This window comes from Echiichthys vipera (assembly GCF_963691815.1).
Source record: "Echiichthys vipera genome assembly, chromosome: 15".
NCBI classification, from domain to species: domain Eukaryota; kingdom Metazoa; phylum Chordata; class Actinopteri; order Perciformes; family Trachinidae; genus Echiichthys; species Echiichthys vipera.
This window is the reverse complement of record NC_139840.1, coordinates 29,558,067-29,579,369: the sequence shown is the minus strand read 5'-3', so window position 1 is coordinate 29,579,369 and position 21,303 is coordinate 29,558,067. Positions and strand designations below refer to the sequence as shown.

Here is a 21,303-nt window from a genome sequence, read left to right as displayed (position 1 = left end):
TTGCGAGAGGTAGGTGTGGGCCACTCAGTCACAGCCGTGACTTTCGCAGGGTCAGCCCTCACCTGTCCGCTCTCAACAATATAACCCAAGAAGGTTACAGACGATACATGAAACTCGCATTTCTCGGCTTTCACAAATAACCGATTCTCCTGGAGACGCTGAAGAACCTGACGAACGTGCACAACGTGTTTGTTCAAGTCCTTAGAGAATACCAGGATGTCGTCTAGGTATACAAATACGGAACGGCTGAGCAGGTCCCGAAGCACGTCGTTAACTAGAGCCTGAAACACAGCCGGAGCATTGGTTAACCCTAAAGGCATGACCAGGTACTCGAAGTGCCCGAGTGGCGTATTAAAGGCTGTCTTCCACTCGTCCCCCTCCCTCACCCTCACGAGGTGAGACGAGTTTCGAGAAGACGGTTGCGCCATGCAACGGCTCGAATGTGGAATTGATCAACGGTAACGGGTACTTATTCTTGATGGTGATGTTATTAAGTCACCGGTAATCAATGCAGGGACGCAGGGATTTATCCTTCTTGGCTACGGTACGACGAAGGGCGAATAATCCCTGACTTAAGGGAGTCGTTAATGTAGGTCTCCATCGACTCTCGTTCGGGACCTGACAGATTGTAAAAACGACTAGTGGGGAAAGTTGATCCGGGCAAAAGCTCAATGGGGCAGTCGTAAGGACGGTGAGGAGGCAAAGATAAAGCCTTAGTCTTGCTAAAACCTTGGCGAGATCGTGATACACGGCCGGACCGTTCTGGTGGACCCAATGCAGACACGAACAAAAGGTAAAGTTACAAAAGAAATGTTTAATATAATAGACGGACAAACGCAAAACACTACAGAGAATATAAATACAAAGACTAACTAAACGAACACGGGAATAACAGGAACAGGAAGACGACGGAAGATCAGGGAGACGGACGGGAAACGGGAACACGGGAAACTACGGAGAAAAACAGAAAACAAACACGATTAATCAACTTACTTCGGGGAGCATGAAAACCACAACGAGAAAGGGGATGCCAGTCCGGGGGGAACAGTTTTACCAATACAAGGTCGACGACGGTCCGGCGCTGCATGCCTGTCAGCTTCAGGTAATTATGGTGGTGGAGTAATCAGCATAACAGGCTGCAGCTTGAGGGAAACACCTCCCGGACCTACACACAGACAAGGGAGAGTCACATGCAGGGAAACACAGACAGAGGGAGACAAACTCACACAGAACGGAAGAGAGGAGAGCACTGACAGACACAGATCAAGACAGTGGGACAAATTAAGGAATTCTGGCAGCCCCCTCGCTCTAACATCTCTCCATTAATTGCATGTATATAGGTTCTGTCTGTGCATGTGTGTGTATTTCGGGCCTGTGTGTGTGTAAAAAGAAAAAATAGAGTGAGAATTGAATTTCCCCATTGCGGGACAAATAAAGGAATTCTTCTTCTTCGAAGTATAGATACGTTTTGTTCTTAAAGCTTAATGACAAAATTAAACATCAATGGGAAAGAACCAAGATAAATCTACGTACAGAGCCACAACACCACTTTTCCAAGCTACATTATCAAACAAGTGGAAATCTGTTTATTTACTGACAAACAGTTTGACAAACTTCCTAGCATGTTGAAAGAGTTGCCGGTAACAATAAATAATATCATCCCTAAAGAAGAACTGGCCAAGTGGACGTATTTAAAAGGTGTACACATACCTCATATTGATGCTGGTGTTGATTGGAACAAATGCTTTAAAGTTAATGGAACCATGGGAGGTGATCAGTAGTCACGGAAAAGGACCGTATGCTGTAAGAACCCTGCTTGGATGGGTGATCAATGGACCTTTTACATGGAAATGTTGCACAGCAATGTAAAAATGGATGCTCTTCTTTATCCGTATCAGTGTTGATAACTTGGAAGACCTGCTGTTAAAGCAACATAATCATGACTTCAGTGAAATGTTCTTCGATAACAAAGAGGAGATGTCAATAGAGGAGAAAAGATTCATGTCAATAATGGAAAGTTCAGTGCAACTTAAATATGGTCACTACCAAATGAAACTGCCCTTCCGGAAAACTTGCCAAACAACCTATCTGTTGCCAAACAGCACATCAAGGGGCTCAAAACGACAAAAGTCCAGAGGACAGACTGAGCCTGTCGGAACAGAGAAGGTTGCTCCCAGGGAGGCCAAAGATAAACAAGACTCCGAGATGTACACTGTGATTGAAGTAAAAGGAAGTTTAACCACTGTGAGTGTAACCTGGAATGAGAAGAATGAGGAGGGAGAGAGCGATGATGTTAAAATGGAAACCAACACAGGTGAAAAGGTGATTGTCATAAAGACGCCTGTAAAAGGGAAACGGAAGGCTGCTGGTGCTGGAGAAACCTAAGCCATGATTTTACATGAGCTGTGTCAGTTAAAAGGTGGTATTGGATGATCCAATAGCACAAGCCTTCCAACATAACATGGTGTAAAGCAGAACACGCAACTGTAAAATTTTGCAAAATTGTTTCTGTATGTAGAAAGCAATTTAGGGGCCAGTGTGTAGGAGCTAATTTGGGGTTTATTTTGATGTTTCAGTTAGTGTTCCTGGAGTAAAGGAAGTGACGTAAGGCACTACAGGCCAGGGGTTATTTAGGTGAGCCTGAGCAGTCATATTTGTGGGTGATGAGGCAAACGTTTCTTTACCGTGACATGGCGTGACAAGAAGTGATGGAATATGAGTTTGTTAGTGAAAAGAATAAATAAATTAAATATGAGCAACATTGGACTTTGTTTTTGAATGGTTTAATCGCACCCATGAATGAATAAATAAGGAAATCTCTTTGCTCTGTAGTGGAGGGCAGTCAGCGATAATATTATCCCTAAAGAATAGGTAGATGACAGCCCCACTTTGGGAGTTGATGGCGCTGTCATCTACCTGCTGCAACGAGCCCATTTGCACCTGGATGAAGAGGAGCTACTGTGATCACATTCTTTGATTTCTCTAGTGCTTTTAACACCATTCAGCCACTGCTACTGGGGGAGAAGCTGCAGGTGATGGGAGTAGATGACACAATGATCTCCTGGATTACTGACTACCTGACAGGCAGGCCACAGTTTGTCCGTATGGGCAGAGTTCTGTCTGATGTGGTGATGTAGTGATACAGGAGCTCCACAAGGGACTGTACTGTCTCCTTTCCTGTTCACCTTATACACCACTGACTTTCAGTACAACACTGGGTCGTGTCACCTGCAAAAGTTTTCTGACGACTCGGCTGTTGTTGGGTGTATAAGTGAGGGACAGGAGAAGGAGTACAGGGCACTGGTAGACAACTTTGTGAAGTGGACTGGACAGAATCACTTGCGGCTGAACATCAGAAAGACCAGAGAGATGGTGATACATTTCAGGAAGAAGAGGATGACGGCTTTCCAACCTGCATTCTGGGAAAGGATGTGGAGGCGGTGGAGGATTACAAGTACCTGGGTGTTACCATCAACCACAGACTGCACTGGAGATCGAACACTGAAGCTGTTTAACAGAAGGGGATGAGCAGACTTTACTTCCTGAGGAAGCTGAGATCCTTCAATGTGTGCAGCAAGATGTTGGAGATCTTTTATCAGTCTGTGGTGGCCAGTGTACTTTTCTTTGCTGGGGTTTGTTGGGGAAACAGAATTGGAGCCAGCAACACCAAAAGACTCAACAAACTGATCTGGAAGGCTGGCTCTGTGATTGGCTGCAAACAGGACACTCTGGAGGCTGTGGTGGAGAGGAGGACACTGAAAAAACTGTTATCCATCATGGATAATCCTCTCCACCCTCTCCAACTCACACTGGTCAGACAGCGGAGCACCTTCTGCAGAAGGCTGCTTCAGCTTCGCTGTCGTAGCAACAGATACAGGAAATCTTTCCTGCCACAATCTATCACTATATACAATAACTCTCTCACCTCTGGGGCGGTAGTAGCTCAGTCCATAGGTGACTGGGCTAGGAACCGGAGGGTTGGCTGGTGGCTGGAGAGGTGCCAGTTCATCTCCTGGGCACTGCCTAGGTGCTGTTGAGCAAGGCACTGAACCACCAACTAACATCTCTCCATTGGTTGCATGTATATAGGTCCTTTAACATCTGCCGGACGATGCTGAGGATATTTTATGAGTCAATCTATCTTGGACAATGTCTCAGTGACGCAAGTATTTTTAATAAAACTCTAACTCTTTCAGGTCACTGTGTTTTCTAGTAGTTCTTCTAGTTTTCTATTGCTACTTTATGCCGTTTATTCTTTCAACCTCACCTGTGAGCCTCCAGCTTCTCCTCCTCTATCTCTTCCAGCCTCTTCTCCTCCATCTCCTCCTGCCTCTCCTACTTTCCCTCCTCAAGCCTCTTCTCACCATCTCCTCCAGCTTCTCCTCCTCTACCTCCTCCAGCCTCTTCTCCTCCATCTTCTCCTGCCTCTCCTCGTCTCCTTCCTCTGGCCTCTACTCCTCCACCCCCTTCTCCTCTCCCTCCTCCAGCCTCTCCTCCTGAATCTCCTTCTGTATCTCTACTATCAGTCCTGACAAATATATACTGATGCATGGCATAAACAGTGGGACAATTTTGATAATATGGTTATAGAGGAAAAAACTTAGTTTCACAATTATCATGGGAAATTTCGTAGAAAATCAAGTTTGTAATCTGAGGTTTTATTGTTTTTTCCCCTAAATCTTTTATTGTTTTATGTTATTTTTAAACAGTTGCTGCCTTTCAACATGAAAATATATCTAAGTATCTCTTTGGCAATAAATATAATCTTTTTTTAAATCATTGCATTGTTGAGGCTCTACAGGTATAATAATAATAATAATAATAATAATAATAAGTCTCTTATGTCCACTTTCCTTTTTTTAGACATCCTGACTGCGTCTAATTACCAAACACACAAACAAACACACGCACGCACGCACATACGCCAGAATGTCGTCCAATGTGGGAGTGAGGTGCCTCTCACGCTTAATGGCTTTGCTCAGGCGTCTCATGTCAACATGCAGTCTTATTTTTCCTGGTTATCATATATCATATCATATCATATCATATACCTGTTCGCCCACATAGTGCAGTAGCAGGGCACGTTTCCTACAGTGTCTTTGATGTCCATGGCTAGCAAGAAATTTTCGAAATAAGCATTCCATTTCATCCCTCTTGGACACAATGTCCCCAGGGCATCACCGTGGATATCAAACGCCGGGAATCCGTCACCCAACTCAAACTTGGCCATGATCAGATGGCAGATGATTTGGATGAACTTGTTGATTCTTGCTAGCTAGCTCAGCTAATGCAGTTAGCTGTTACTATCACTTTGTTACTACTGATTAAAGTTTGTTTTTAAAATCTGCAGTGTAGGTTCCGTGAATCCACAAAGTCCTTGTAGCCATAAAGTGCGGGATTTGGAAAAAAAACCCAAGCCCATAAAACAGAAACCTTGAAACAGTTTGCATAACGGGTGAGAAAAAAAGGACAGCACGGTTTCCCGCGCAGACATGCAGCGCGATAACACAGCAAGTTGCCATGGAGACGTCCTTGATTGGGCCCAAGCCAGAGTCAACAACCAACAGGTGTCCATGAAGGAACGAGGAGAGAGGATGTGCAGAGCGTCTCACAGCAGCGTTCTCCCGGAGGAGTTGTTCCAGTAGCAACCTTGGCCAAGGCAGCTACCGAGATAAGGTCGAAAATGCAGATTAGATTATTGTGGTTAGGGCGAGCAGTCGTATTTTAATAGACACAACTACTCTAAATGTCTGTCTTGGTCACCATTATGATCCATACACCTCTGCAAAGCTGTTAACTTCTCCAAGATCTTTCCTATTCGGTGTTCAATAACCTCCGTCTGTGCACTGACAGCTTGTTCCAAGATGGTTCCCAAGGCACAGTGTAAAATCACCGTCAAAGTGTTAGCTTTATCCAAGGTGTTATCCAAATAGCGCTTAAGAACCACTGTCTGAGCGCTAACAGCTCCACTCCATCCATCAATCGTGCGAGGCAGCTTCACAGGGATTTTGACTGCTGCCACCGACTTCCGAATTTTCCTATCACATTGGCCTATCACAGATCAATATTTAAAAAAAAATTAAAAAATGGGAAAAAAAATACTTTAATGGTGAATCGATAGAAGTCCCGCTCCATGGGGAGGAGATTTAATAATTAATAATATTAATTTCCATGATCTTCAATACTATTCATATGTACCACAGGGGACTTTAAATATCTTACATATGCATACATAATCAGAGATCCTTTCTCAAATATAACATGAAATGACAGGATCCACAACTGTGCATATGTTGAGAATCCACCAACATTCTAACTGAGCATCATAAAGGGGTCTGCTCCTGTTCCTGCTCCTGTTCCTGCTCCTGCTCCTGCTCCTGCTCCTGCTCCGGCTCCTGCTCCTGCTCCTGTTCCTGCTCCTCCTCCTGCTCCTGTTCCTGCTCCTGCTCCTTAAGGACTAAACAACAAAAAGATTTTAACCAGTTTGAAGCTCAACTTTGGCCTTTGGTCAAGCATTTCCCAAACTTCAAAAACATCCCCCTGGTTAGTGTCCTGCTATAGGACTCTGTGTGTGCTGCATCCTTTTCTTCTAAAGAGGAGAAAGTGAGGGAGGCCTTTTAAAATTAAAAAAGCAACGGAGCAAAACCTTCCTTTGTCAGCCAGCACTGCTGTGAACTCATGCAGGACCGAGCTAGGTTCGGGATGCCAAGCTCCGCTGGAGCCCAGGAGGCCCGTCAGTCTGGCCTACAGGCTGCTTTCACACTGGGTTTATCCACGGCACGACGATCAGGAGGATTAGAGCAGTAACTGATAGCAACAAGCCTCCTCACAGCCTTTTGAACATGCTAAGAGGGCAGGGGAGAAAGAGTCACAGTCGAGAGGTGCAGGAAGAGCTGAGCCAGGAGGATGAGTGTGTCCAGGTAGGACAAGTCTCTGTTTGGGGACTGTGGCAGTAGTTTCAGAGTTTATAGTGTTGTCTTCGAGAGATCGGTAGATATGTAGGGTCAATACACCGGAAGTCATTATACCAAGGTGAAAGCTCATATGTAGCTACATATTATAATTGTTTTATTAAATAGATAGATAGATAGATAGATAGATAGATAGATAGATAGATAGATAGATAGAATCCACAGTTTTAAGTGTACATTTTATTTACCTAATGAATATCAAGTTTGGACAGTCAATAATTTATCAAATAAAAATGATCAAATTAATGACATAATATTGTTTGCTAAACTGGAGGTGGCTCCAGATCAAGAAAGATAGATATATCCAAATCTGATTGGCCTTCACTCGGATGTAAATTGAATAACACATATAGACATAAACTTTTGACAAACTTGAAACTAAAAAATGTGAGTTAAAACAACTGTAGGACGTCTTATGTGTATCATTAAAATACTGTAGTTGAAATACACATAATAAAAACACATGTCAAGGTCATGTACTGCCATTCATTTTTAAAAGGTCAACAGTCTCTGTCCTTAGTTTTACTGATATTAATGTTCAGATATCTCAGCCTTGTCTTTGACTGTGCCCCTCAACATTTAGTGAGGGAAGAATCAGGGAATCTTGCCGGATGATATGTCATACAGTCGCATTTCATTTCACATTTATTTTGAAATGTTTTTCTTCTGTAGTGATCTGCTTCTGATACATTTAGCTATTTTTCCTGTTTTGTGAAAAATAAGGCTGAATATGAAACAAAAACAATATCTTTGACAACTTTTTTGCAATAAGATCTCTTATCAAAGAATGAAATGCATATAATTCCTCAAGTACTGTATGTTCCTGACTGACACAAAAGGTTTATGTTCCTCTTTTTTATTGTTTGGCCATAGTTCAACCATATTAGCTACTGCTGATCGGTTGGAGCCAAAGTGTGTCCCTGCACTAATTCCCCCGTCCCTGCAGAAACAGAACAGACAGAGTGGAAAAGGAAGTGTCCCCTAACCTCAGAGCTCCCCTCGTCCCTCCTCCCCCTCAGGGAGGTTTTGTAAAGCGGATAGGAAGCTGATGGTCCCGGCTGACCTTTACTTTGTCTCCCGGCTCATCTCACATCTGGGCACCAGCACAATGTAGGAGACAGCAGCATTCAGAGTGTCACAAAGCCTGCCTCTCATCTTCAGGGTGCACTGTCACCAAAGGCTGATATATGGAAATGATATTAGAAAAGTTGTTGTCGGTCAGTGTGGTGCTGAGGCACTCACACAGGCCATCACTCATCAGTCCTCTGGGCTATGGATATGATTTTGGATATTAAAGCTTGGTTGACTGTGTAATCCTTCAGGTGATCTGATTAGACATTTTCTCCATTTTGTTTCCCATACATATCTTCAAATGTGCTAAGGTATATGGTATTAATTCTATGTGGAACGCTGATGGATTTGACGAAAATAATAAGGATCTTTAGGTCAGAATGGAGCCTGTACTTCAAATGTTCTGGATTCTCTCTGTGATCTGGAAGAAGGATCAAAGTGAGGCATTTGGATGGTGCTGCAGAGAAAATGTCCCTCTCTATGGATCTAACACGAAAATCCAACATATTTATACCATGGTCAAACCGTTTTTCAAAGATTATTAACTTTCATTACAGTCACTGAAGTGGAATATTGGTTTTGATGAGGAGAATGAGAGAGGGAGATGCAATGTTTTTAGTTGAGAGTTGTGTCAGGCTTATATGACCGTTTTTAAACAGGTTATTTAGATGGATCTGATACTTGGATGATAATTGATCATCTGTATGTAACAGTGTATGTGAGACTGTTTGGCATTTAGCGCGTTCAGTTTCCGTAAGAAACAACGGAGAGGATTATGAAAGGATAAACGTCAAATATCACATCACGATATGTATCTGCATGTGTAATATTTATCTTCGATATCATTGAAATGATGATTTTCTGCAAGTTTCTGCTGGCACAATTACAACCTTATGGCAAAGCACAAAGCTTTGACCGCTTGTTTCTGTCAGTAAGAACTAAATTAATCTTAGATCATGGTACCACATAGGCCTATGCGCTCTCTTTTTTTATACATGAAATGGCAATAAATAAATGCATCACATGCACACTGATAATGAATGCGTACATAGGCCTACATAAATAAATAAAAAATAATAATTAGCCTGCTATAACAGGAGTAAACCCGGGATATAGTTCCAACAGGACGCTGGTGTTCGAAAGAGATTGTGCGCAGACCTGAACTCTGTCTCCGGATCATGACGTTTGACACGTTTCATCGAATTGAACTCAATTTCAATGAAAACTATTTCAATGAGAACTATTAGCTCTTTAATTGTATATAGAATCTGTTAATATATGATTTGATGATATATGATAACAGGCGTGTTACCAGTATCATCTTTCTATCTGGGTTTAAAGAACTCATGTGTGCTAGCTGTTTTGTTCTATATGAAGCGCCGAGCTGTGATTCTAAGCTCCAGGACTCTGCAGAAGTCAAACCTCGCATCTAACTTCACCTGCGTTGCTAAATATTTCCAGAGATTTCGATTGGCTTAAAGAGCAGGTGGATCCACCAGCTGACAATAAGGCACTTCACGTGATATACATAAGCGCTCAGAAAACACAGAAAAACACGATATGAGGAGACATGAACGCTCCAGTTTTTTCAGAAAACAGATGCAGTGAGTTCATATTCTATTCTGTATAGGCCTGACACAAGCTGAGGATCACATACTGAAGGCACATCTACTGCTCACACTGACACGGGCTGGATTTGGGTCTCTCGGCAGGATAGTGGAGCCTATTTGCCGCCTATATATTTTTCACTGTGAAGTAAAATCCATTTATGTCCAGTTCTGCTATGTTGGTGCTTTGGATAGTAGCCTACCGACCCTTAATCCTGAGCCCCGTTTGATTCATGGGGACTTTCAAAAATCCATTAAGTCTAAAATGTATGGGCTTTTTTCGTGTTGAGACTTTGAAGTATGAAACAACCTACATTTCAGTTTTGTGGATTTGTTTGACTGCTTTGGTTACTTTGCACATTACGATTTTACAATCAACATGAAATACTGTCATAAATGGTCCTTGAAGTAAAAATGTGCACTTTTCAGCAGCCTTGTTGGAGCTTGCTGTGTTCCCATGAAAAGTATGTGGAGAGGATCCTCCTGGAGCGAACAGCGTACAGAAGCGTGCAGCCCCATCCACACTGAGCCGCGCTCCTGCGTCACACGATTCTTTAACACATTTGACTGCTGCTCGTTTTCTGAACGCGGGACTTTTCCCATCGTTTTATTGCTACTTTTACTAACGTGTCTGAGGTCTCCTTTAACTCTGGATACTCTAAGAGTTTTTCATGAAAAAGTTTTGGAGATAAGGGTTTTCCTATGCCACAGTGACCCGCCGTCCCTCACTCACCCGCAGTCCGACTGCTTCCAGCTCAGACAGACAGACAAAGGCTGCTCCGGATATACAGTGTAGTGTGTGTGTGTGTGTGTGTGTGTGTGTGTGTGTGTGTGTGTGTGTGTGTGTGCGTGTGTGTGTGTGTGTGTGTGTGTGTGTATGTGTGTGAGAGAGAGAGAGAGCGAGAGAGAGACTTTCAAAGTTCACCCAGTGCTACGTTCAACACCAAACGAATTTTCCCTTTCGCATTAGCTAAGTGCCTGAGTGATAAATGCTGGAGCAACACATATGGCACATGTCTGTCTCTTTGACCTGACAAAAATAATTATTTGGCCTATACCGTTTGATTATCCTTCCATCTATGTGGAGTGAAGGGAAATTGTCCCAAAATGCAATGCAAAGAGCAGTCAAGCAAGCAAAAAACTACTTCTTTAACACCAGACAACTAGCAATATTCCACATAAAATCTATATAGCCTCATAAACTGGGTTATACAAGAAACTATCTAACAAGCAATAATAAATTCAGATTGGAGCTAAGCCTTTAAAGGTTGAATATGTTTAATCTGTATATAAAGCTATATATATAAATAATAATACACCCTCGGGGGGTAAAGTATTGCTTTTCGATAAAAAAATATATTTAGTCTGAATTTATTTTTTATTTTTTATTTTGACGGGTTTGACAATCGCTTTCTGTCCCGTACTGTTTCCATTGTAGCATCCAATATCGTTGAGCGTTGCAGGTTGCCAGGGTTGTCTGTTGTTGCTACAGAAACAAGAATGATTTTGAGTTGAGAGCTAGCTAATGGATTCCACTCCACTCAAAGAAAGACTGAAGACTGGCTGACAGTCAATCAATTAATTTTTACAACAGTTAAATACTGTTGTCAAATTAATTGATTAGTCCAAATTATGATTCATCACTGACATAAAGCAGGCTGAACGCTGACATACTCTGCAACGAACCTGGTAACACTGCTGGAATTATTTTTTGTTGTTGTGACTACGGTCTTGAGACAAGAGATGCCGCTGTTCTGCTCATTCTCCATATGCAACCTTTAAGTATTTTACATTTTCAGTTGTATGATCCAAACAAGAGGAAGATGGCCCCCCACTGTGGTTACAGAAAACACCAAGTGATGCAGAATGTTTGAGCCACTGTTGAGCAGCAGCAAGCCACTGAGCGTGAACACGTGGCGTTTAGATCCCCGGCTTCTACTACTTTCCGCATGTTGAAGTGTCCTTGGGCAAGACACTGAACCCCGAATTGCTCCCTGTGCTCTGCATAGGTGTGTGAATGTGGTGTGAATGGTTAGATTAGATTGAAAGGGTGAATGTGACAAGTAGTGTGAAAGCGCAGAAGATTAGAAAGGCGCTATATAAGTACAGGTCCATTTATCATTTACCATCCAGAGAATGGACTTTACTGTTAGACAAAGTCAAATACCAAACACTGTCAGAGTCAAATGTAGTCTATAGGCCCACATGCAGGCATTAAAAGTAACCACAGATTGAAGTCACCATCTATGATGTAATGTAGGCATATATGTCAAGTCTTAACAATAAAGTACACTACACATAACTGCTGCTTATAGCATGAAACAAACAGAAAAATGAAAATGTATATATCATCCAAAAATGAATGAGCCTTTGAAAGAAAAAATATGGAGGACACGAACACACTATAGTATGTAGAAGACAGACTGAGCAGTCAGTGTGTCATGGTCTACAGCCTGGACCTTTATTCTGTTGTGTTGTGTTGTGTTGTGTTGTGTTGTGTTGTGTTGTGTTGTGTTGTGTTGTGTTGTGTCGTGTTGTGTTGTGTTGCGTTGTGTTGTGTTCTGTGTGTGCGTTAGAGCTTACAGCTGACAGCTTACGTCAATTCGAAGAGAAATGCTGCTCTGTGATTTCTGTGTGCTGCACTCTGTACGCTGCAGTCAGAGGTGAGAAGAGCCTGCAGGTCATCACAGTGTTGAAAGTGTAGCCTACAAACTAAATGTGAATTATTTCAAGTGATGAATATGCCACCTGCAAATACAGTTCGCCTGAGCCTGGTTCAGTACTCCAGACTCAAAACTCAATGTCTATAAATGTTCTCAATTCCATTATTTCAAATGCGAAATAGGTCACATTGATCTTCCCAGCAAAAACAGTCCTGCTCATCACTCTTTGGGTACTAGCCAGGAAGTTAGGCTACCCAAACTTCAGCACAGTCTCTTTGTCCTTAGTCTCCCATTGTCAGACCTATCTCAGGCCTGTGTCAACACTAGTGAAAAGTCTGAGTGCTAATATTCTGGGAATAGGGGGAAACATGTTTCAGCTGGTTTTCTTATTTCTTTCAACCAATCACAGCAGTCTGGGTGGTGCTAAGCCCAGGATGCAGCCATGGTGCCCTTGCAAAATAGATAGCAAAGAGAGAGGAAGGGGAGGAGAATGCTGTCTGAAATAGGACTAGTCTGTCCTTAAACTTTTTAAAACACGTGTCTTGTGAAGTGCATGAATTATTGAGTTGCATGTTTTTGTTTGGGGGAGCTTAATCTGTACCATAATGGAGTTAATGTAGGGTCTACAACAACATATACAAACACATTCAATCACGTTCAATCACATTGTGTAGACTTTAGCTATGTCATGTCAATTATTTCCACCACAAACACTGACTCATCAAAAAATGAGCCAAAGGATCCGTTGCACTGTGACATTGTTTACATGTCCTATAATAACATAACTTGAATAATGTTCAGGTAGTACTAGTATCAATCCTAGCGTCCTCCTAAAGTCCGATCTGTGCCTTAAAATGTTCAAGTAGCATCATAAAAAATTTCCGCTGTAACCTGAACGCATCATGGACTGACTGGGTGGATTGGATTAATGTGCGTCTTCAGGGAATTCTTGGATCCTCACATGACTCCAAATCCCCAGCTTTATTGGTCCAAGGCACGTGTCTGAGAGACCCGTAGTAAAACGTCATCACAGCATCTCGCAGCCAATCACAAATGAGAACCAAAATCCGTAGTGAAAGTATTTGAGCGGTGTCTTTATGAGTGCACTTTAGTTCTGCTGGAAGCATCAATAATTGTGTGCAAGGACCCGGAAAAACAAGCAGACTATAGTTTTTTATTTAAAAACTTTTTAGACATTTAAAATAAAACAACATGAGCACTCAGTCCAGCCATAAAGAGGAAGCTTTGAGCACAAACTGAAGCATGGTTTTTCTTTGTCAAAATTCTGAGAGGCGCCTTTTCACAGCAACAAACACATAAACGATTGTCAAAAAGGAAATTCGTTCGTCCAGCTTTTTACTCAAAAAAGAAAAGCCAAAATAATTGATAAAACCGTGAACAGGACAACCCTGGACAGTGGAATTACTTGGCTGTAGAAGGGCGCAGAGGAAGAGGTGCTGAGGGGGATCAGGCTCCATCAGGATGGAAGAAAATGCTCGCCGAGACCCAGAGCGCCCACATGACTCCGGAGAGGAGTCCAACCGGGACATCCGGCCTCTCCTCCAGCCACCTGGCAACCAGCAGTCCCACAGGATCACTAACTTTTACATCGACAACATTCTAAGACCAGATTTCGGCCGAAAGAGGAAGGACGGCACTGTGGTCCGGGGGGGAGAGAGTCTGGGAGTGATCCTACGAAGAGAGGAGCTGACAGGGAGAAAATCTTCCAAAACTGGCAACCCGCAGCAGGGTGGAGCAGGAGGAGAAGAAGAGGTGGATACGGGAGCATCCGACGACCGGCACCCGGACAGTGAGGCCAGCAGGTCTGGCCTGACAGCCGCTGATGGGGCCGTGAAGGGTCGCGGGGGCGGCGGGAACCGCTGCCGTAGCCCCCAGGCCAGCTCGGCGCCTGCGTCCAAGCCGATGCTGTGGCCAGCCTGGGTCTATTGTACCCGCTACTCAGACCGCCCGTCAGCAGGTTGGTGGAAAAATATTGCTCGGCTACTTTTCGTTCATTTAAATCAATAAATTAATTTATAAATAAATGAAGGCCGGTTCGGATTCATCCCTGAGTCTAAAAGGAATCGAATTACAGAAAACATTTCCTCTTCTTTCAGAGAGAAAAAAGATCATATTGAATAATTTTCAAGTCTCAAAAAACCCCTGGAGGCTTATTCTTTGGGAAAAAAAGACTGTGATTTGATTCTGTGAGCTGGGCAACCCCCTCACCCTAATACACACATCACTTCTTACAACTGACAAAAACGGTTATTGCACCATCATCATAATAACCTAGCATATTTCATTATTCCATACTTTCAATGGCCTTTTTTAAAATAATGATATAATTCCTAGAATAAACACAGAGCTACTTTGCATAAACCATACTACTTTAAACATGAGAAAGTCATTGGAGCTGTTTTCGATGGAGTTCGATCTGGATTTTGGCTTTAAAATAAGGGTGAAGTGGACCATAGGACACGGTTTCCAAAAGTGTTGTGAAAATGGAGTTCAAATGAAATACGGGTGTAAATGTAAGATGGAAATGTGGACAAGTGAAGTCAAACCAAGTTTAACGCTATTGTTCCTCACTCTTCTTTGTTGATATTCCATTAGCATATTTTTTGACAATGAGGGCTCTAAAAAGTGAGGCCGTGCAGCGAAAGACAAGGATTCATGTGAAATATTGAACACAACTTGAAACACTTTTCACCCACCAATAAAAAAAAAACTCATTTTTGACAACATTTCCATGTTCTCACCGTGCTCGGAATGGATGCAATTGAGACGAGCGTTAATCCTTTTCTTCTGTTGCTTCACCGCTCTGTCTCAACTGCTGATTTATTCTGCACTTCAATATAATAAATAAATATAATTCTATTGTTATAAAGTAAGTTAAATATTTGTTCTGACTGGGTTTATTTTACAGAGTGGACGCATGATGCACTTGGACTTTTCCTTTGTGATTTAGAAACCCATTCAAGTGTTATATAAGGTTGCTAAAACAAAGTAGCATCGAGCGAATGGACATATTTAGTGATTTTCCGAAGAAGCGTTTGGAAGAGCTCAAAATGAAGCGGGAACAGTCACAAATATAGCATTTATTGTTGGATAGGAACAAAAAAAGTTTCCATCGAGGTCCACGCCCGAGCTTTTGGAAATGACCACAAAGGGCCTTAAGAGAGGTCAGGGGGCTGCAGCTTTCCCTGCATTAACTATACACAACTTTGTAAAAATGAGAAAACTTTCATTATATAGGAATCTATAACATGTTAGAACGCGCAGCCCTTTAGTTTAATGGGCTTGTGAACACTTCTTATAACTGTTGGATGGCACAATTGATGTAGGCCTGCTAGATTTGTACACTTAACGTCCCAGAGCGATACATTTCTGCATTCATTCTCATGTATTTGCCCTCTGACTTCATCATGATACCAACGTCTGAATACTATAATAGAAACAAAAGGGCTGAAAGCTCTTTTTTTGGAAACGACTTTTTTTTTTTAAAATGGAGTTCCTATGGTAACAGGGAGGAAAAGAGGCGCCTAACTCCCCATCCTCCATCATATCCTAACCCCACCCCCATCTGCACCTTCCTCCTCCTCTCGTCCTCACTAAAGTGCGCTGCAGCAGAGCTGGAGGACACGCAGCCACCTTGCAGCCTGACGGCTCTTCGCGCTAAAGTCGGCCTACTGCACAATAGCCTCTATTGCATTCTACATTTGTGCCTGGAATGAAAAGTTCAATCTATTTAATATTTCACAGAAAATTTCACTTCAGACTGATATAAACTCCTCCTCCAAATATGAAACCTTAATAGGTGCTTACTACAACATAAAGGGTCATTAAAGATATCATGAAATAGACAACCTCATTTGGATTAGAAATGTAAGAAAGAACCCATTTAGCTCACGATTGGTTGATAGTTTGACTGTATAATAATCACATTGAGATGGAAACTCTTGTCTACGAAGAGGCCCATTATTCAAATCACTAAGTGGATTTTTAATTTTATTTAGGCCTATAGTTTATTTAAAATTATTTACACTGACCCAAAAGCAGCAGAATGATCCGTGCAACCTCCTCTCTCTCTCTCTCTCTCTCTCTTATAAAGCTTATAAGATAATAGCATGAAGTGAACAAATAATATAATAGTAAATACAATAATATGATAGCAGGAAGTGAACGAAGTGAACATGGTTTATAGCACCATGTTAACTTTTAGCTGACAGTGAATACAAAGTCATTCAGCTTCTACTGAACCCGTAACCTATCAGATTTGAGCAGATGGTGTTTTCAGATTGAAACTTTCTACATTTTGGCACAAACATACATACTTTATGAACGTTCTGATGGCGTACCATGTTTCCATTACTGACATTTTGAAATGTGAGAAAGTTCAAACTGACCCTAACCACTGAGTGTCATTTTTGTCTACCCACTCCACCCCGACCCTAGGGCCCAGATCCCGCAAACCTAAGAATGCACCGACCCCGAGTAAAGAGGACAAGCGGCCCCGAACGGCCTTCACCGCGGAGCAGCTCCACCGGTTAAAAACTGAGTTCCAGAGCAACCGGTACCTGACAGAGCAGCGAAGGCAGAGCCTGGCCCGGGACCTTGGTCTTAACGAATCTCAGATCAAAATCTGGTTTCAGAACAAACGGGCCAAAATCAAGAAAGCCACCGGAAATAAAGACTCTCTGGCGCTGCATCTCATGGCGCAGGGACTGTACAACCATTCCGCGTCCAAGGACGGCAAGTCGGACAGCGACTAGAAGAGACCCGGACCGGAATCGTACAATAAAATCACTTCAGTGCCAGCATTCATATTTAAAAGTAACAACATTGTGACATGTTGTTTATCTTTTAAGTGTGCGCGTGGATGTGAGTGTGCAGGCTGCGGGTCCTCGGGGCTGTAGTCGAGGCGGTATCCAGTCCGAGTCTAAATGCTGCTGCATTCATGTCACAGCCACAAGTTAGAATTCCCCACGGTACACACCTGTTCTAACCTACACATCCACATAACACAGCAGCTTCTGTTCAATTAGAGGTCCAATTCAAACTCGCTTCTAACTCTGCTCCAGTGTTCCCCTGCAGCATATGGCACAACACCGGTGGGTGTTGCGACCTATAGAAGTAGTTTATATACAGGTAACCCAATTAAAAGCACACACTTTTGAACCTATGAATTGCAAGAAAAGCTGGGATTATAAAATATCCATTTAATTCATTTTAAAATTATGGCTGCAGTATATTTCCACAGAACATACAAAAAGGGGTTGTTTTGTGTTCACTATTATCCAAGTTTGTGATTTTTAAACTCTTTAAAATAGTTTAGAGACTGTAAGTAACCAATGTTCTGACCGTTGTGGGTTACCTGTATAAAACTACTCCTATAGGTCGAAACAGCCGCCTTCTGATCCAGAATATCACCTATAATGCGAGGGGGTGCGTTTCACGGCAGGGATGCTGAATACGGCACAACACCGGCTCTGTCTGTGAAGGAGGCCTGCCAAACTAGTCCATTTCAAAAGTGACGCTTATACCATACCACCATAAATTACAAAATCACAACTTCGTAGAGGCTCTCAATATCATTCAAAAAGTACTGAACATGGAATAATTTCCTGTTCTTATCTTTCTTGTGTATTTGTCCTAAACAGCCAACAGCGTATCTCTGCTTACTGAACTGTTATATTAGTAAATCAAAATTTTAAGGATCTCGGGCTTGTAATGTCTACCTACCCCGTCTCTCCATCTCCCTTTCTCCAAGTGTATGGGACTACTTTATGCATGATTCATTGATATGGATGAATATGAAAATATGAAGCCCTTTTATTAAAGCCTGCTGATCATCAGCGTCTGTGTAAGAAACTCCCAGTTCATTGGTGTTGTAGTGGAGGAGAGCAGAGATGAACGTGGAGTCAGAAATATATTTTTTCTCCCATTTCAGTTTCAATGTGAATCTTGAATTTTGAATAATTGAGGGTATTTGTATTGGCTCTGCAGCCATGGGGTCACTCATCCTTCAGCTGTATGGATGGTGAAAACCTTGATCAGGCTCTTTAACTGAAACGTTTTCACTCCCTGGCAGATGAGGCATTAAAGCTAACTGGGCAAAAACGTGTTTGGGTAGAATCAAGAGATGAAGACTACTTGATGTCTATAGAAAATAAGGAGCATTTTAAATGTTAAACATTATTATGAATTTCCCGTGGATTCCAGTTTGAGCAGTGTAACCGACGGGTCGCACCGAGACAACAAACTCGGGACAAATCAAGCTCACAAATGGACAATAAAGTGTGGACGGAACTGCTGATGTTTAGAGTTAAGAAAGTGTCACGGAGCTCCACACAGAAGGCTGCTGCCTGCCCGATGGGATTATTAGCCTACATTTAGACGTATTATTATTATAATTATATTATTATTCAAACATAAAGGCGCGTTTTCAGTGGTGTGGACACGGTGTAGACTAAAGTTAAAGTGTAGCAGCGGGGAGATGAACCATGGACCAAGTAGAGAAAACAGTGCGTCTTCGTAGAGGCGGGGAAAGTGACTCAGCAACATCCAATAGGAGCTGAGAACATGACGAGACAAGTGGACTGGACATCCGTCACGCGCACTACGGCCCCGTGTCCCGTCAGCTCCACTATTGTGCCTGAGGAACTTTATTATCAAACCTATATGCTGAAATCCAAAGATTTGTTCTGTTGCATTCTGGGAACTGTGAATTGAGAAAACAGCCTTCTTTGTCTTGTTTGATTTGTAGCATATACTTTCGGACTTTATTGATTATTGTTTGCTCTTTTCTTCAACACCCTTCCTCCGTGTGCTGTGTCGGCTCCTGCAGTGGATGTGTACGTGCAGGTGTGCTGGCTGTGGGCTCACAGAGGCCTTCTGCAGACTGGATAAGAACCACACACAGTTCAAGATGCATGTACTCTAGATAACATCAAATATTCGTTTTGGTTTTGATTTTCTTTAAGAGCTTGTTTGACAAGATGCCATTTTAAATGACCACAGCATTCTTTCCCGACAAAAGGGAATTTGGATGGTCTGACCTCCTTTAAATGGTTCACAGTCTGTCCCAAAGCCACACTTTCACCAACCATTCATGTGTGTGTGTGTGTCCCTCCGGTCCACATGGACCTATGACACTATAGTACAGTTTAGTACAGTACAGCTCAGTACAGTACAGCTCACTACAGTACAGTTCAGTACAGTACAGTTCAGTACAGTACAGCTCACTACAGTACAGTTTAGTACAGGACAGTTCAGTACAGAACAGTTCAGTACAGTTTAGTACAGAACAGTTCAGTACAGAAGCCTACAGTAGCCTACAGTACAGCAAAGGTTATTCTACGAATGTTCAAGAAAACAGGAGGCATTTTTTATTTGTCGGTAACAAAGACCGTTATATTCTTATTTATAATACAATGGACATCTACAGCCATGTAGAAACGGGGCTCTGGAATGTTTACATAACTTATTTTTCCTGCAATAACTTCTGTGTTTGAATGCTCCATGTGACAGGCCTTTGCCGGTCTCATCCATGTGGATCAAAACCAAATGGTGGTCTTATAATGCTGTGAATGTTTCTTTTTGATTTCCTCTTCTCTGTTAGGTCTATAGGAAGTCCGTTTTCATGCATTTAATTACAAACGCGGACAAGCTTCTGCCTTAAAATGATGAACACAAGCTGACCATATGAAGAGGGTTATAAAGACAGCACCTGTTTTCTCTGGTGGGATTTGACATCAGGGTTTTTAAAGATGAAATAATGAACATGTTAAGTTGTTCTCCCCTCTCAGCTTAACTTCTCTTTTCTAGGATCTTACATGTAAATAATTTATATCATAATGTGTGATGGTAAATAAAAGACAGCATTGCAAATGTGTATTTTCAGGAGATTATTTTATAATTCAAATTAAACACACAAAGGGGGGCGCACAAAAGTGATTTTTTTTGCCTGTAAGCAACTCTACCATAAATCACAAAATCACCATATAATCCATATAATAGCCATATCAAGTACTGCACATAATAATTTCTTGTTCTTATCTTTCTTGTGTATTTGTCCTAAACAGCCAGCAGCGTATCACTGCTTACTGAACTGTTATATTAGTAAATCAAAATTTTAAGGGTCCCAGGCTTGTAATGTCTACCTACCCCGTCTCTCCATCTCCCTTTCTCCCAGTGTATGGGACTACTTTATGCATGATTAATTTATATGGATGAATATGAAAATATGAAGCCCCTTTTTTTAAAAGCCTGCTGATCATCAACGTCTGTGTAAGAAACTCCCAGTTCATTGGTGTTGCAGTGGAGGAGAGCAGAGATAAACATGGAGTCAGAAATATATTTGTCAAACATTATTTCTTCCAACATTTTAATCATTTCTGTTTAGATGTAAATGTGAAGTCTGAAAATACATTTGTTCAATATTGAATAATTTAGTGTATTTTCATTGGGGTGAGGGGGGGGGGGATTCATGTTTTAAAGAAATTGGGGGGGACATGTCCCCTCCATCCCCCTAAGGATCTGCAATCATGACAGTGATGCTGTGAAGTGCTTCATCAGATTAATTTGGATTTACACACTATGGTTATTTACAGGTGCCGTCTCACGTGTTTCAATCAGGTTTTTTCTTTGACAAAGAAAAATAATTACTATCAGGATTTCAGATGAGTTAAAGGGATGCTTCTATGATACAAGAACATTTCATAAAAAGATTGTAAAACAGACTACATTGTGTCAAAAATTATTTTTAATTTGTTATAAATTGTTGTTCAAAGCTGATAGCATTGATATTTTGGAGATACACATTTTTCAAACGACGTGCCGTGATATGTACTCAAAGCATGATAATAATGTAACATTTAGGCCGCAGGTTTGGGTTAAGGTCAGGAGATTTATAACAGGCACATCAGCATCTGTACTGATTAATTTTCTGTTTTAAATAAGTCGTAAGGACATGTTAGAAACACTCCG

At 41.9% G+C, this 21,303-nt stretch overlaps 1 protein-coding gene across 1 annotated transcript; it reads left to right on the top strand.

Moving 5' to 3' along the window:
- Nucleotides 1–13,794: 13,794 nt before the first annotated feature.
- Nucleotides 13,795–17,087, top strand: LOC310958101 (homeobox protein engrailed-2b-like; the record flags this gene model as incomplete). Its single annotated transcript, XM_083928914.1, has 2 exons — nt 13,795–14,290; nt 16,771–17,087. The coding sequence occupies 2 exons, from the start codon at nt 13,795–13,797 to the stop codon at nt 17,085–17,087; spliced, it is 813 nt and encodes a 270-aa protein (XP_083785040.1).
- Nucleotides 17,088–21,303: the final 4,216 nt, after the last annotated feature.